Below are 14,719 nucleotides of genomic sequence, written 5' to 3' on the forward strand. Positions count from 1 at the left end.
TTTATTTTATTTGAAAATTTATGGTTATGTTTGGTTCCAAAAAATACTAAGAAAAAAAAATGTAAAAAAAAATTGATTTTTTTTTATATTTGATTGTCTTATGAAAAATATTTAAAAATAAATAAATATAATTAAAATTAGTTAAAATTTTATATATTTTTAAATTATTTAATTTTTACATTAGTTAAAATAAATAAAATAAGTTTAAAGTAGTATATAAAAATAATTTATAGATTTTTAATATATTTTTTATATTTTTTCCTTTTTTTCTCTCTTTCTACTTTTTTTTTTTTTTTATATATTTTTTTGTAAATTTTTTAAAGTGAAATATAATCTATGGGTTTTTATTTATTATTTATTTAACAAGAATTCATGTGGGAGAGGCATTTATCTCCCACAAGTATAGCCCAGTTTAAAACAATTTTATTTTTATTTTTTTACAAAAAAAAAGCATCTGAGATATTTTTTTTTTAAGTTAGAAAATAATTTCCAATCAATGCTAATAGAAATTTATTAAAAATAATTTTATAAAATATGTTTCTCAAATAATTAAAGCATTGCTATTCTATTTATGTTTACTAAACAATATTTAAAAAATGCTTAGTATATTTTTAATAATTTAGGTTTGCAGGGCTATACTTTTTGTTTTTAAAAACAAAAAAAATAATATTAATTTAATATGAAATATAAATTCTCTTATACAAAAAAATTTGAGTTTCTAAGGGTTTGTTTGGAAATAGGTTTTAATATCAATTGCTATTAATTATTTTTAAAAGCAAAATTTGTTCGTAAGCTAAGAAAAAAAAAATATAAAAAACAGTTTTAGTCTTATTTTGATGAAAATGATATATCATATTTTTAATTATTTTTAAAAATATAATATAAAATCCCTAGTGAAAATAGTACTAGTACCATAACTTTTGGTTTAGAACTGAATAAAGAAAAGTTAAAAGCTATGACAAATAATTTGAGTTGATAACGAAGTGTTGTAATGGAATTGTTCAGCGGCTAATGTAGCGCCACCTGTCATAAATGTATTGCCTGATTTTCCTAATCACTAGGTAAATGTACCAACTGTAAAAAAACTTCCCCGAAAACACGACTTTACAAGTAAAGTCCAACGAACAATCACAGCCCACGATGTGTTGACCTGGATCCATCATGGCCGTACAAGTATGATTATCTACCTGTACCAACGGGGCCCACAAATTAACCGCTCCGATTTGCTCATGCGAACCCACAATCTCCACACGAGCCACACCTTAACGCAACAAACTCATAACTGCAGCCGTCCAACAGTTTGGCGTTTCCTCCACCGCCAACCACAACTTCCTGAGGTCATAGATCAATGGCCTTGATGCTCGGTGTAAAAGAACAATAGAATTCCGCGTAGCATCGAATAAAAACCATAAAAATAATAAAAAGAAAAAATAATAGATATAGATTTGTAATTTGAGTCCAGCTCTACATTCGCGTCTTCTTCTCTTTTTCTCTCTCTTCGCTTTCTCTCTCCTAGGGTTTCTCAGCGCCGTTTTGCTCTCTTCACGATCCGTGACTGCAGCATAGCCGTGGTTCCCAGGTAATTTCATCGCCACCTATGTCAATCCCACTCTCTATTGGTGTCAAAATTAGGGTTCTTATGGACTGATTCGGGTGTTCGATCTCGGGTCTGCTGATCTGATTCGTTCGGTATTTCTTCAATTTTGGCTTCAATACTCAGTCTTTGATCTGTACATGGTGTTATTTTTTTGGGGTTTTCTTTGAATCAGCGTTGTTCGGAAATGGGTTGTGTTTTTTGTGTTGTTTAAGTTATCTGTTTTACTGATCTGATTGGTCCGAGTTTGTTCGATTTTGGTTAGGAACTCGATATTTGATCTGTATTTGCTTCTAATTTTTCTTGGTGTTCCATTTTTTATTTTGTATTTTGTAAATCATTGGCTTAGTAAAGGATTGGTTTTGGGTTTTGGGTTTTGGGTTAATTGGAATGTGAAATCTGATTCGATCTGTCGCTGTTGTTATGTTTGTTGAAATTTATTGGTTGAGATGGTGAATTTAATTTGACATGGTTCGGTTGGGCATAGATTCGTTTGGTTGAGGTTGGGGTTTTTGATGGATCAATTGGGGCTTCACTGGAAAAGCCAATTCTATATTAGTATTGATGTAGTACTGTAATTATACTTATTTATTTCTTTTGAATAGTTCAGTTATTTTTCTGTGAATTTAACTTAAGTTTGGCGATCTAAGTAAAATCTGCAGTTGTTTGGTTAAGAAAGTTGGAATTTTGCAGTGTTAATGTGTTGGGGAGGTATGGATTTCCTTAGTGATAGACCTAGGTGTTTACTAAATTGCCCAATTCTGTTACAGTGATTATTTATTTAATGTGTATTGATTTATTTTTATTCAGGCAATAACCATAGAAATAGCTTGATTGATCTGGATACATAATTTAGTATTTGTTTGAAAATATAAGATTTTCATTCCATGAACTCTTTTCTATGTCATGTTTGTATTATGACAAGTAGTTCGATTACTAATCTCGTCACAACACTTGTTTGGATTTGTTGGGATTGGTGTTTTAGATCATTTTGTGCACTGAGGCATTATGAAAACCCTAATTAGGTTTGTTCTCTGTTTGGTTGCTGGAAAAACCAAGGACGAGCAGAAAGCACAATTTTGAAACCTCTCTTTCATGGAGTTTTGTTTGGGAAAAAAATACCTCGACCAAGTCATGTTTAGTTTTGTCTTGGTTTCTGAACTTGACTTATTTCCTCCTCAATATTTTCGGTTCTTTATTGAATATGCAATGTGGGGTAAAAAAGTAATTGATTTTTGCAACCTACCATCTTGCTTCTGGAGTTATGTAGTTATAGTTAATTGAATATGTGATACTTTCAGGTATAATATGGCAATGGAAGTCACTCAAGTGCTTTTGAATGCACAAGCAGTCGATGGAAACATTCGGAAACATGCAGAAGAGAGTTTAAAACAGTTCCAGGACCAAAATCTTCCAAGTTTCCTGCTATCTCTTTCTGGAGAACTAGCTAATGATGAAAAGCCTGTTGATAGCCGTAAATTAGCAGGCTTGATTCTTAAGAATGCATTGGATGCCAAGGAGCAACATAGGAAATTTGAGCTTGTCCAAAGATGGTTGTCTTTGGATGCTGCTGTAAAGACCCAGATCAAGACCTGCTTGTTGCAGACCCTCTCATCTCCTGTCCCTGATGCCCGGTCAACTGCTTCACAAGTAATTGCGAAGATTGCAGGCATTGAGCTGCCTCAGAAACAGTGGCCTGAGCTGATTGGGTCACTGTTGTCAAATATTCACCAGCTTCCATCTCATGTTAAGCAAGCCACGTTAGAGACTCTTGGGTATTTGTGTGAGGAAGTCTCCCCAGATGTTGTCGACCAAGATCAAGTAAATAAAATACTCACAGCCGTTGTTCAGGGTATGAATTCATCTGAAGGGAACAATGATGTTAGGCTTGCTGCTACCCGTGCACTGTATAATGCTCTTGGCTTTGCTCAGGCAAACTTTACCAATGATATGGAGCGTGATTATATCATGAGAGTTGTCTGTGAAGCAACTCTGTCTCCTGAAGTCAAGATTCGGCAGGCTGCTTTTGAGTGCTTGGTTTCTATTTCTTCGACTTATTATGAGAAATTGGCTCCTTACATCCAGGACATCTTTAACATCACAGCAAAGGCTGTTAGGGAAGATGAGGAACCTGTTGCTCTTCAAGCCATTGAGTTCTGGAGCTCTATCTGTGATGAGGAGATAGATATCCTAGAAGAATACGGGGGTGATTTCTCTGGTGATTCGGATATTCCTTGCTTCTATTTTATCAAACAAGCACTTCCAGCTCTTGTCCCTATGTTGTTGGAGACTCTTCTCAAACAAGAGGAGGATCAGGATCAGGATGAAGGGGCTTGGAATCTTGCAATGGCTGGTGGAACATGCCTAGGTTTGGTTGCTCGAACAGTTGGAGATGATATTGTCCCACTTGTTATGCCATTCATTGAAGAGAACATTACAAAACCAGATTGGAGGCAGAGAGAGGCAGCCACATATGCATTTGGTTCCATCTTAGAGGGTCCTTCCCCCGACAAGCTGGCTCCCATTGTTAATGTTGCTTTGAATTTCATGCTTAGTGCCTTAACAAAGGACCCAAATAATCATGTTAAGGACACAACAGCTTGGACTCTTGGACGAATATTTGAATTTCTTCATGGTTCAACAATGGAGACACCTATAATTACTCATGCAAACTGTCAGCAGATTATCACAGTTCTGCTTCTGAGCATGAAGGATGTTCCAAATGTTGCTGAGAAGGCTTGTGGTGCTCTCTATTTTCTTGCCCAAGGGTATGAGGATGTGGGTTCAGCATCTCCCCTAACTCCATTTTTCCAGGAAATTGTTCAATCCCTTCTCACTGTCACCCACAGAAAAGATGCTGGAGAGTCACGATTAAGGACTTCTGCATACGAAACATTGAATGAAGTGGTGAGATGTTCAACTGATGAAACAGCTCCCATGGTGCTGCAACTTGTTCCTGTCATTATGATGGAACTTCATCAGACACTTGAGGCTCAGAAGCTTTCATCTGATGAAAGAGAAAAGCAAAATGAATTACAAGGCCTGCTCTGTGGGTGCTTGCAGGTTATCATTCAGAAGCTAGGATCATCAGAGCCAACTAAATATGTCTTCATGCAGTATGCAGACCAGATAATGGGTCTCTTCTTGAGGGTTTTTGCTTGTAGAAGTGCAACTGTGCATGAGGAGGCGATGCTTGCTATTGGGGCACTTGCCTATGCAACAGGGCCAGATTTTGCAAAATACATGCCTGAGTTTTATAAGTATTTGGAAATGGGTCTTCAAAATTTTGAGGAGTACCAAGTTTGTGCTGTCACCGTCGGCGTAGTCGGGGATATATGTAGGGCATTGGAGGATAAGATCCTGCCTTACTGTGATGGGATTATGACATTGCTACTAAAGGACTTGTCAAGCAACCAGTTGCACAGATCTGTGAAGCCCCCCATCTTCTCGTGCTTTGGTGACATAGCATTGGCAATAGGCGAGAATTTTGAGAAATACTTGATGTATGCAATGCCCATGCTCCAGAGTGCTGCAGAGTTATCGTCTCACACGGCAGGTGCTGATGATGAAATGACAGAGTACACCAATCTTCTGAGAAATGGGATATTGGAGGCATATTCTGGCATCTTTCAAGGCTTTAAGAACTCTCCAAAAACTCAGCTTTTGATTCCTTATGCACCTCACATTCTCCAGTTTCTAGATAGCATATACATGGAGAAAGACATGTGAGTTCTTACTAAGACCTGTTTTAGTTCCTGTGATTCTTGATTTAAATTATATCTTCTTTTGATGATTTGGTAACTGACTTATTGATTTGCATGCAGGGATGATGTGGTGATGAAGACTGCCATTGGAGTTCTTGGGGATCTAGCGGACACACTGGGCAGCAATGCAGGTTCTTTGATTCAGCAATCTCTGTCAAGCAAAGACTTTTTAAATGAATGCTTGTCCTCAGAAGACCATTTGATTAAGGAATCTGCCGAGTGGGCCAAGCTGGCCATTAGTCGTGCCATTTCTGTTTGAGGCTGCTGCCTTGGTCTATTGTTTTCCTTTTAGAAGTCCCTGCATGCATTCGGGTGTGTTGAGTTGGGTCCGGGATTGCATACATGTCAGGTCGTCACCATTTTCAGACAACAGAAGTATCGGTCTTCGAGTTGTCACTAACTCTTGCATCAGCACCATGGGGTCAGATTCTTTTTTCCTTTTTTCTATCTTTTGTCATGGAGGAAGTGGGTAGTGATGGCGTTGAAGAAATGGGGAAGACCTCCCTTAAATCAAAAGTATATTATTGGTGCCAGAAGATTGGGATAGGGAGGTAGAGGTGGCTGTGGTATGCTGAATAGATTGCACAACTCATGACTGATTGAGTTGGTTGCTGTTGGTCGGCCCTTGTTGTTGATGAGCTCACAATTCACGCTATATCATTGAGACTTAATGCCACCATGGTGGTGCCATCGGATTGGATGACTGCAGAAAATTGGTTCAAAGTGTCCGAGGCACGTCAAATCAACCCAGTGCTATATTCCACATTTTCTCCTTCCTTCAACCAGTTCTCTTTCTTGTTCCAACAACACCTCCCCCCTCTCTCTTCTAATTTGTGTCTTGCATTGTATCGAAGTCTCTTGTTTGTCATAGTCAAGTTGCATTTCATATCATTCACTGTTTTCGTGTATACTCATTATGTGGGGTTGGGATTCATCACCCACATACTCATTACATCCTGCATCGGTCATATTTTATTTTTACAATTATTACAGTAGGTGTTTCTTTAAAGTCAAATGTTAAATACCATGCATTCATGAAATCATGTGTGCTGCCATGTTTCCTGCCTCTTAAGTATAGGTTTTTTAAATCGTGATTTGGGGAATGTGTAATCGTATTTTGATGATCTCCATCTGTAGAGAGTGGTATATTGAAAAAATGTCACGAATTGTGATGACATATGGAAAGAGGCTGGAAAGAGTATTTTGAGTCTCACTTGTCGAGAGAGGCAGTGTATTTGTAGTCTTGCCTCATCTTTTCATGATCAAGTGATATATTATCTTTTATGGATTTTTGTGAATTTGGGCATTGTCCATGTCCTTTGTATGATGCCATTTGAATGAAAATTTTTATTAGTTGAAGGAGACAATAGCATTTTGGCTTTATGAGGTTTTTATTATATTTTGAAGCTTTGAGGGGCAGTGCCCACTGGCCATGCTAGATTTGCCATCTTTGTCAAGATCCATAAGGCCATGTTATCTACATAAAGACAGTTGCAGCTGTTATTCTCCTCACTTGTCTGAAACTCTGTATTCACATGGACTATTCTCATGCTCTGAATATTCTGCTGATTAGGGTTAATGAGTATGTCTATTACTCCCTTCTAGTTTTAGTGCCATCTATCAAAATCAATATGATTCTATTTGTTTTTGGGTATAATTCTCTTTTATGCTTGTGCATCATAAGAGTTATTTTCTCTTGGTGGATGTAGGATTTTTCCCCAAAATAGTACTTAATCTTTGTGGATAATTCTCCTTTATGTTTGTGCATTATAGCAGTTATTTTCTCTTGGTGGTTGTAGGATTTAAACCAAAAATAGTACTTGTTATCTTTGTGGGCAGCATATTTGTTATGCGGGTGGGAAGCATGGTTCTTATTGTCATTTTTGGTCCCAACGATGTGGTATGAGGATCAGCTGTGGCCAATTCTGGTACTAGTTGTGTTCCCCACCCACTTAGTTGTGTCTGCTGGCTTAAACATAAGTGGGTTGTGTTGGTTGAAAAAAAAAAGTACTATGCTGTGAAGAAATTCAAGTTAGAACAGTCAGGTGGGAATGGTGTCTCGAGGAGAAAATTAGTTGAAGACCATGGCAGACAAGGACTTTGGTCCAGTGATGGGAGTCAATTGCTTGCTAGATTAGGTTTTTATTAATTATATCCATCTATTCAAGCATTTATAGTAGTTACATTCTCGTGTAAGACCCAAACTGCCAAACTATTTTGGTTCCTAGTCTTTCAAAGGCTATTCCATAAATGGGGTTCTGTGTGGATCCTCAACTACCCTTCTAAGGGGTGCAAGGAAAGGAACTATAAACTATACAAATTCCCATTAGAGAGAGAGAGAGAGAGAGAGGGAGGAAAAATTCATTGTCAATCTGCCTGAAAGATGTGATTTGGAGCCCCACCTCCATTGATGGTAGGTAGGGGGGACCAAGGCCAGCAGAACCCATATTTTTCTTTGCCTTCCAATGTACCTTGGGAGGAGGTTCCAAGTGAATCAAACTTGGACCCCCATGATGATTTGGTTTTAGTTTGGGCCAATGTAGCCTAACTTCAATCTTGTTCCTATCCCCAATAATTTCATTGGAATTCTGCTATGAACACAAACAGAGTTAGTGCAAAGAATGAGAGAAGGAAATACAGTTTATACAAGGAATTAGAGAAAAATTTTCAGGTGATTCAATTATTTTTTGTATGGTGTTTTGAGCAATAATTAAAAAAAATGGAGAATATCTTGAGAATTTTGTACGAAACTGCAAATAGAGAGTTTTTGACATTTGAGTTTTCAAGCATGATTTGGTTCCTAAAAATTAGTTGTTTTTAAGAATTGTTCTCAAAAAATGTTTTTGAAAACGTCATCAAACAATCAGAACTTTTAACTCAATGGGCAATCCTCTTTTTTGTTGTATAAGTTAGAAATTGTATAGGAATTAGAGGTTTTTCATGCCAAGTTCAAGGTTTAGTTCCAAAAAATTAAGTCCTTAACAAAGAGCTGACAATGTGTGCATGATGCTCCATTGTCCTTTAAGTTGAAAAAATATGAATAGCTTGGCTAATTAGGCTGGTAAAGAATTAAGGATAAACTGAAAAAAGACCCTTTAAATGAAAAACCCTTTTGAAGCGTAGGGTCCTCAAAGCCAAGCTCAAAAATATTCAACATTTGGTTTTGGGATCTTTGGTGTATCATGTATGGGGCACCATGTCTCTTTCATTATCTCACTTGGTGCTTGGTATTTCTAATGTTTGGAAATGCCTTTTTATATGAAAAGTAAACCCTTGTATGATAATCGAATGGGCTCAAATCAAAATAAATTGAAAAATATATATTTTTTAATTTTAAAACCCTATAGACCAATTGATCGACTAAGCATGTAAACTGGTCCAGCGGCTCAATCCACTCCTACCCAAGCCCAAGCCCAATCTTAATTTCAAGACAGACAAGAAATTTAACTTTTAGCCCAAGCCCAATCTTTATTTCAAGAACTTGGATAAATATATTCTTAAAGACCCTTTGCCCTAAAGTTTTTGGGGTAATATAAACACATCGTGATTAGCTTCATCTATTGAGGCACTTGATGGAAGGTTGCCATGGCCTTTTGCCATGACATGACTGCCACCTTCTTTATCAACAACAGCAGTGGAGGTGGGTGAGGATGAGCTCTAAATTCTCCTTTTTTCCTGTAAAGTCCCCTCATATGATGTGATGAGTTTCTCTCCCATTACCATCTACAGTGAGGATTTAGAATGAATGGAACATACCATTTTAAGCATGATCATCTAGTGGTCTCAGCTGTTGTTTCCTGCAACCAGTAAACCATAGACCATTGCCTCTCTATGCACCTACCATGGATCAATCAGCTCAGCTCAGCTCAGCTCAGCCTGTGGGTCAGCGAGAGAACATACTCTCATTCAAAGTTTGATCATAGAGTTGCAGGAGTTGTATATGAAACAACTATATATGCTTTGACATATGCCTGAAACTGAGGAAATTTCCCATGGTAGTTCTTAGTATCATTCATAGTTGCGGAAGATGGAGGTTTAGGGTTTAAGGTCCAAGGTCGTGTGAATGGTCAATGTTGCATTTCACATCATTCTTATAACTACTAGGTGCTGTTGGGCTGCCCCATGATGACCCCCTCATGGCAAGATCATCTTCTTTGTAAGATTAGGCTGCTTAGTAATGTAACAGTTACTCTCATCTTTCAGGTGTAGCTGAAGGTTTCATGGATGGTATGAACCCCATTTACAAGGTAAATTCGTGACATTGTCTTCAGATGACATGCTGTTGATGGTGACCTTGACTACATTATGCAGATAGACAATGATCTTTCAGACTTTTTCAGTTTGTAGTTGTTGGTTTGATGGATTCAAGGAAGATTTTGGGGCTTGATGCACAGCTGGATTTTGAAGCTGCAAAACCCTGGCTCATGAATGACCCGGTGAAGAGGAAACCAGGTACTGGTTGCAGGCAGCAATGATCCATGGCTCTGCTAATTGTGCCTATGAGTCCTACTCAAATACCAACACTTCTCTCTTGATATAGAAAGATTTGATCAGACTTTGTATAGAATTTTATATGAATTTCTTTAGTAGTAATAATGCTGTATAGCCACTTCTGTGGAGTTATGGGAATGGAAAGGCCATAGAAGATGATTCTGCTGTGTTTTTGTGTGTTCCTTCTTGTATAAAATATGAAGTTCTGTGAATGAAATACAGACTTTTGGTATCTTAACGAGAAAGATGAATAGCAGAAAGCATTGTATGTTCACTAGTTAGTTTATCTGTCTGTAGTATTCATTGTATTGAGCAACAGCCATGCTGATCATCAGTACTGATCATAATCATCTGAAAAGATTAGCACAAGAAATGAAAACAAGTTCAAACATCTAAACTAGGTTGGATTAATGCTCAAGCTACACAGTAAGAATACAGAATGATCAGGATTATAGCATTATTAACTGATAAAAACGCATGGCATAATGTGCTTTGCCATAAGATCAGGGAAGGATCCGGGCATCCACAGTTTCATTCCCTCTTCTTCACTGATACTTGGATGTATATGTTTTAGGATCATAAGAATCAGAGAAAGATACCATTCAAGAAATCTGGTTTGACATTTTCCCTGGGATTTGTTCTCTGCTTTTCCAAACTTCAAATTTTGCCATCATTGGGGCTCATGAGCCTGGGGAGATTTAGCTGCACCGGTAACAACAAAGAACATGGTGAACTAGGGTTTTAAATGATTCCAAATCATATATGCCTAAAAAAGGTCATTAGAGGACATTCTCATGGCCATTTACACAAAGAGTTTTCGGGTACTCAAGGATATGGTAGGAGGTACTCCATGGAAGGTGCCATGGCCTTTTGTGACATGACTGCCACCTTCTTTGTCAAAAACAACGGTGGAGGTGGATGAGGATGAGCTCTCATTTTCCTCCTTTTTTTCCGGCAAATCCCCCATATGAGAGGCTCTTGACTCTCTCCCATTACCATCTACAGTGAGGATCTAGAATGAATAGGACATGTCACTTTGAGCATATTCATATAGTGGCCTCAACTGTTGTTCAGTGAAATTGTCATCTCGGTCCTGCATCTGATGAACAATAAACTAGTACTTCTCTAGGCACCTACCATTGATCAATCAGCCCAGCCCAACACTCTTATTCAAAGATTGATCATAGAGTGGTGGTAGTTATGCTACCATGCTATGACATATGCCTGAAAAGCTGTCTCTTATTACTTTGTGGAAGATGGAGTTTTAGGAGGTTTGTTTGATCACACCGTTGGTTTTATGACCTAGAGAATGATTAGGGTTTAACTTTGCGGATTAGTAGATGATTCTAAGAGTTGGGAGTTTGAAAGCGTCGTGTTATCTTCTTTTTGCTAGTGCTCCACTAGTGACTCACCAAAATTCAGACACCCCAAATGCTTTTGCTACTGAGCATCACAGAAAGAAAATCCTAGTGTCTTTTTCTTGGTTGGAGCACAAGAAAAATAAGACCCATAGTACTCCCAAAATGATCTCTTGTGGACTGTCTTTTTCTGGTAAAGAGAAAGGGATTAATCCCCTCATTCATTGCATATTACGCCTTTTTCTTCAATAATTACCAATCCAAACAGCACTGCTAGTCCTTTTCGCGTGTTTTTTTCTCCTAACCAATGTGCCAATGGCACACTATAAGTGTAGAGGGAAGAAAATGAGTAAAAGGTGAGAAGAACCCGAAAAGTCAAACCAAAAGGGGGAGAGTTTGAGCCATGCAAGGGACTGATTTTTTGTGTCTACATGCGTGCAATTGTCTGCACTTTGTGATGGTAAAACATTGATTAGTGAACTACGCTATTTTGGTATCGCTTTTCATCATCGTTCTTTAGCTATATTAGGTGTTGGTGGGGTGCAACATGAAGACAGCCCTCATGGTACGTTCCTCGCCTCTGTAAGAATAAAAGCAGACCTCCCCCCTTCCCCTCCTCCCTGTCCTAAAACCATCACTCACATTCCAAAAACAGTGGTGATAAGAGCATCAACTATGGCTATTCCCATCAAGGCCTCTCTTCTAGCTCTCATTCTACTCCTCACTCCCTTGTCTTCAGGTGAGCAAGGTCTTGGTATTTACTCTTGCATCATCCTAAAAGCCTTCATTAGGTTAATTCTTCAGCAATATAACAATCATCCTAAACTTGCAGGCATGGCTGAGGGTTTCAAGGATGGCACAAGCCCCATTTACTTACTACACAAGGTTAAATATGCAGACAAGACTCTGATCTTTTAGACTTTTTTTGGATTATAAGCCTTCTAACTAACCCATGTTGTGTGTTTTGTAAAGGATGGTACCCTGGTGAATTCAAAGAAGCTTTTGAAGCTTGATGCAGTGCTGGACTACGACTATGCAGAAGCGAACCCCAAGCATGACCCGAGGAAGGGGAAGCCAGGTAATGGTGGAGGTGGCAAGAACCCATGACTCTGCTTATCGTTTCGCTTTGAACCCTAGTTAAATAATGACACTACTCTCTCAATCTAGAGGGATTTTTGATCATATATGATGAGATGTTGTATAGGATTCTATATGAGGTTGTTCAGTAGTAATGTTATAAAACTACTCTTGTGGAGGAGTTGTGAGAATGGAATGGCCTTAAAAAGATGATATTGCATTGTGTTTTTGTTTGTTCTCTTTGTATGGTTCTATTTTGGCTACTACTTGAATAAAACATGAATGGGATAGTCTTTGGGTATCTCATAAGAAAGATAAATAGCAGAAAGAGAGGAAAAACAGGAAAGATTAGCACAAAAAATTGAGAAGTTCAAGCATTTATCATATGTGGGAATTGATCTTCTAATCTCTGCATTGAGCACACAGAATGATGGAGATTCTAGCATCGATGGCTGATGTTATGAAAAACCCAGAACGATCAGTGCAGGAGCAGGAGCAGGAGAAGGGAATGTACAGTTCCATACCTTCTCCTTCTTCTTCCTTTTCTTCTTCTTCTTCACTGATCCTTCTGTAATCAAGAGGTGTTTTGAGTCGAATGCCAGTCTTTTTCAGATGGTGAACACGGTTACACGTATATGGATGTGAAAGGGGCATAAGATCCAGAGAAAGGGGCCACCCCAGAAATCTGGGTTGACATTTTCTGAGGTCTTCCTTTGTCTGCTTTTCCATATTTCTTTGCTCCAATGATCACATATCTTGACCAGAAATTCCCTTTCTGTGAATTGGGGTTTTCAGGACATGAAGCCAGAAAGTTATGATTAATGCATACACAGTGGTGGAAGTGAGGGACCAGGCCACTGATATGTAGTGTTGGTGTATTATTAGGTTATTTAGATCCCCGTGACAATTTTATTTCATCATGGTTTAGGACTTCATGTACTTTCATGTCATTTACTGTATCTCTAAAGATTCAAGGTTACCATAAAATTAACCTGAAATTAAACAGGTCAATACAATTGAGTTAGTTAAGAATAATGACATGAAAGGAATATAGAATTCTTAAATAGTAAAGTTTGCAACCTTAGGCTAATTAAATAATAAAGTACCTATTCACTCCCTTTGGGTAGTTCCACGGCTATGACCATAAGCTTTCATGTAGAACAACCCATGCTTTGGCGTGGTGCTCCACCTACTTCATCCAAGCCATTTGATAAGGATTGGAACCCTAAAACTGCTCTTTGGCATCTACTTCTTGTCAAAGACACCAGTGAAATTGATTGTTCATAGAATCTTCATGGAGCCTTTTTGACTTTATCCTCTATCATATGCTCCTCTTCTTCCTAGGCCAAGTTACATGCTTATGTAGGCCATGCTTCGCATGATATGGAGTGGAGTTGATTCAAGTTCATACCTTCAACCTATTCATATAATCCCAAACAGATAAGGGAGTGATTCTTGTTGAAGCACTTTTATCCGCAACACTTTTGTTAATAATAATAATTGTTTTTAAAGGTATTTATTTAGATGGTGTTTGTTTTTTTGCTGAATAGAAAAAGTTAAAATATTTGACTTTTTCTATTCAGTTAAAAATAATTAATTGACATCAACCAACATAATTAAACTAAACTTATTGATTACAAGTTCACTTTAGTTATGTTGATTAATATAAATAAAGTACTTTTAGTTGAATAGAAAAAGTTAAATATTTTGACTTTTTTTATTCAGCTAAAAAACAAACATCACTTTAGTATTTGGATATAAACTAAAATAAAATATTTTCATAGTGTTCTGTGATGTATTGTATAACCAAAAAATAATAATTTTTGAAAAAAATCATAAGTAAGTGATTATTAAGGAATCACTTCAAGTGCTTCTAAAAACTTTGTCAAATATCTTTTTCTTTTTTTGTAAGAACATGTTTTCAAGCATTAGGATGTGCTTTTAAACCCTTTCAAAATAACTCCCCAAAGGCCTCTTAAGTTCAGTATTATTAATAATTGCTAAATCCCACTACATGGGTCATGTGAGCATGGCAGTGGGTCAGTGGGAAGGCCCTACCATTACACTACATGGGTCATGTGTCTGGATTCTCTATTTACGAGTAGGTTATGCCTCACATGATCTGAACTCACCATACTCTCTGTTCCACAGCATATTCCCAAATTTTTCTGTCCCATATGAAAAATAATCAAAGTGCCAGCTTTAAGGTTTCTCAATTGATAAAGATCTTCTTAGCTTTCATTTGGATCTCAGAAGGAAATATCAGCAGAAAATAAAGTAATTCTTTGAAGTAGTTTGAGACAGAATCCATTTATTGAACAGCCCTTCCACTCATACCCAATCTTTCTTCATAGAAAATCATCTTTGTGATACTATTTTCAAGCAGCCTGGAGCTTATGTATTCATTAAGATTCACTCATTTAAGCTAATTCAAG

At 37.4% G+C, this 14,719-nt stretch overlaps 1 protein-coding gene across 2 annotated transcripts; it reads left to right on the forward strand.

Moving 5' to 3' along the window:
- Nucleotides 1-1,462: 1,462 nt before the first annotated feature.
- On the forward strand, nucleotides 1,463-6,725 carry LOC117933141 (importin subunit beta-1). Of its 2 annotated transcripts, none has more exons than XM_034854537.1 (3): nucleotides 1,463-1,579; nucleotides 2,896-5,319; nucleotides 5,419-6,725. In XM_034854537.1, exons 2-3 carry the CDS (start codon nucleotides 2,903-2,905, stop codon nucleotides 5,615-5,617), a joined length of 2,616 nt encoding a protein of 871 aa, XP_034710428.1. In that variant the 5' UTR covers nucleotides 1,463-1,579; nucleotides 2,896-2,902; the 3' UTR covers nucleotides 5,618-6,725. The 2 variants fall into 2 exon arrangements, with proteins under 2 accessions (XP_034710428.1, XP_034710429.1); XM_034854538.1 differs by lacking the exon at nucleotides 1,463-1,579 and adding an exon at nucleotides 1,596-1,689.
- Nucleotides 6,726-14,719: the final 7,994 nt, after the last annotated feature.

Source organism: Vitis riparia, chromosome 16 (assembly GCF_004353265.1).
Source record: "Vitis riparia cultivar Riparia Gloire de Montpellier isolate 1030 chromosome 16, EGFV_Vit.rip_1.0, whole genome shotgun sequence".
NCBI lineage: Eukaryota > Viridiplantae > Streptophyta > Magnoliopsida > Vitales > Vitaceae > Vitis > Vitis riparia.

Bases quoted from the DNA above. Each gene is read 5' to 3' on its own strand.
- LOC117933141 (XM_034854537.1), top strand. From the start codon at position 2,903: ATGGCAATGGAAGTCACTCAAGTGCTTTTGAATGCACAAGCAGTCGAT. The intron at 5,320-5,418 runs GTGAGTTCTTAC...ATTTGCATGCAG, and splicing joins ATATACATGGAGAAAGACAT to GGATGATGTGGTGATGAAGA.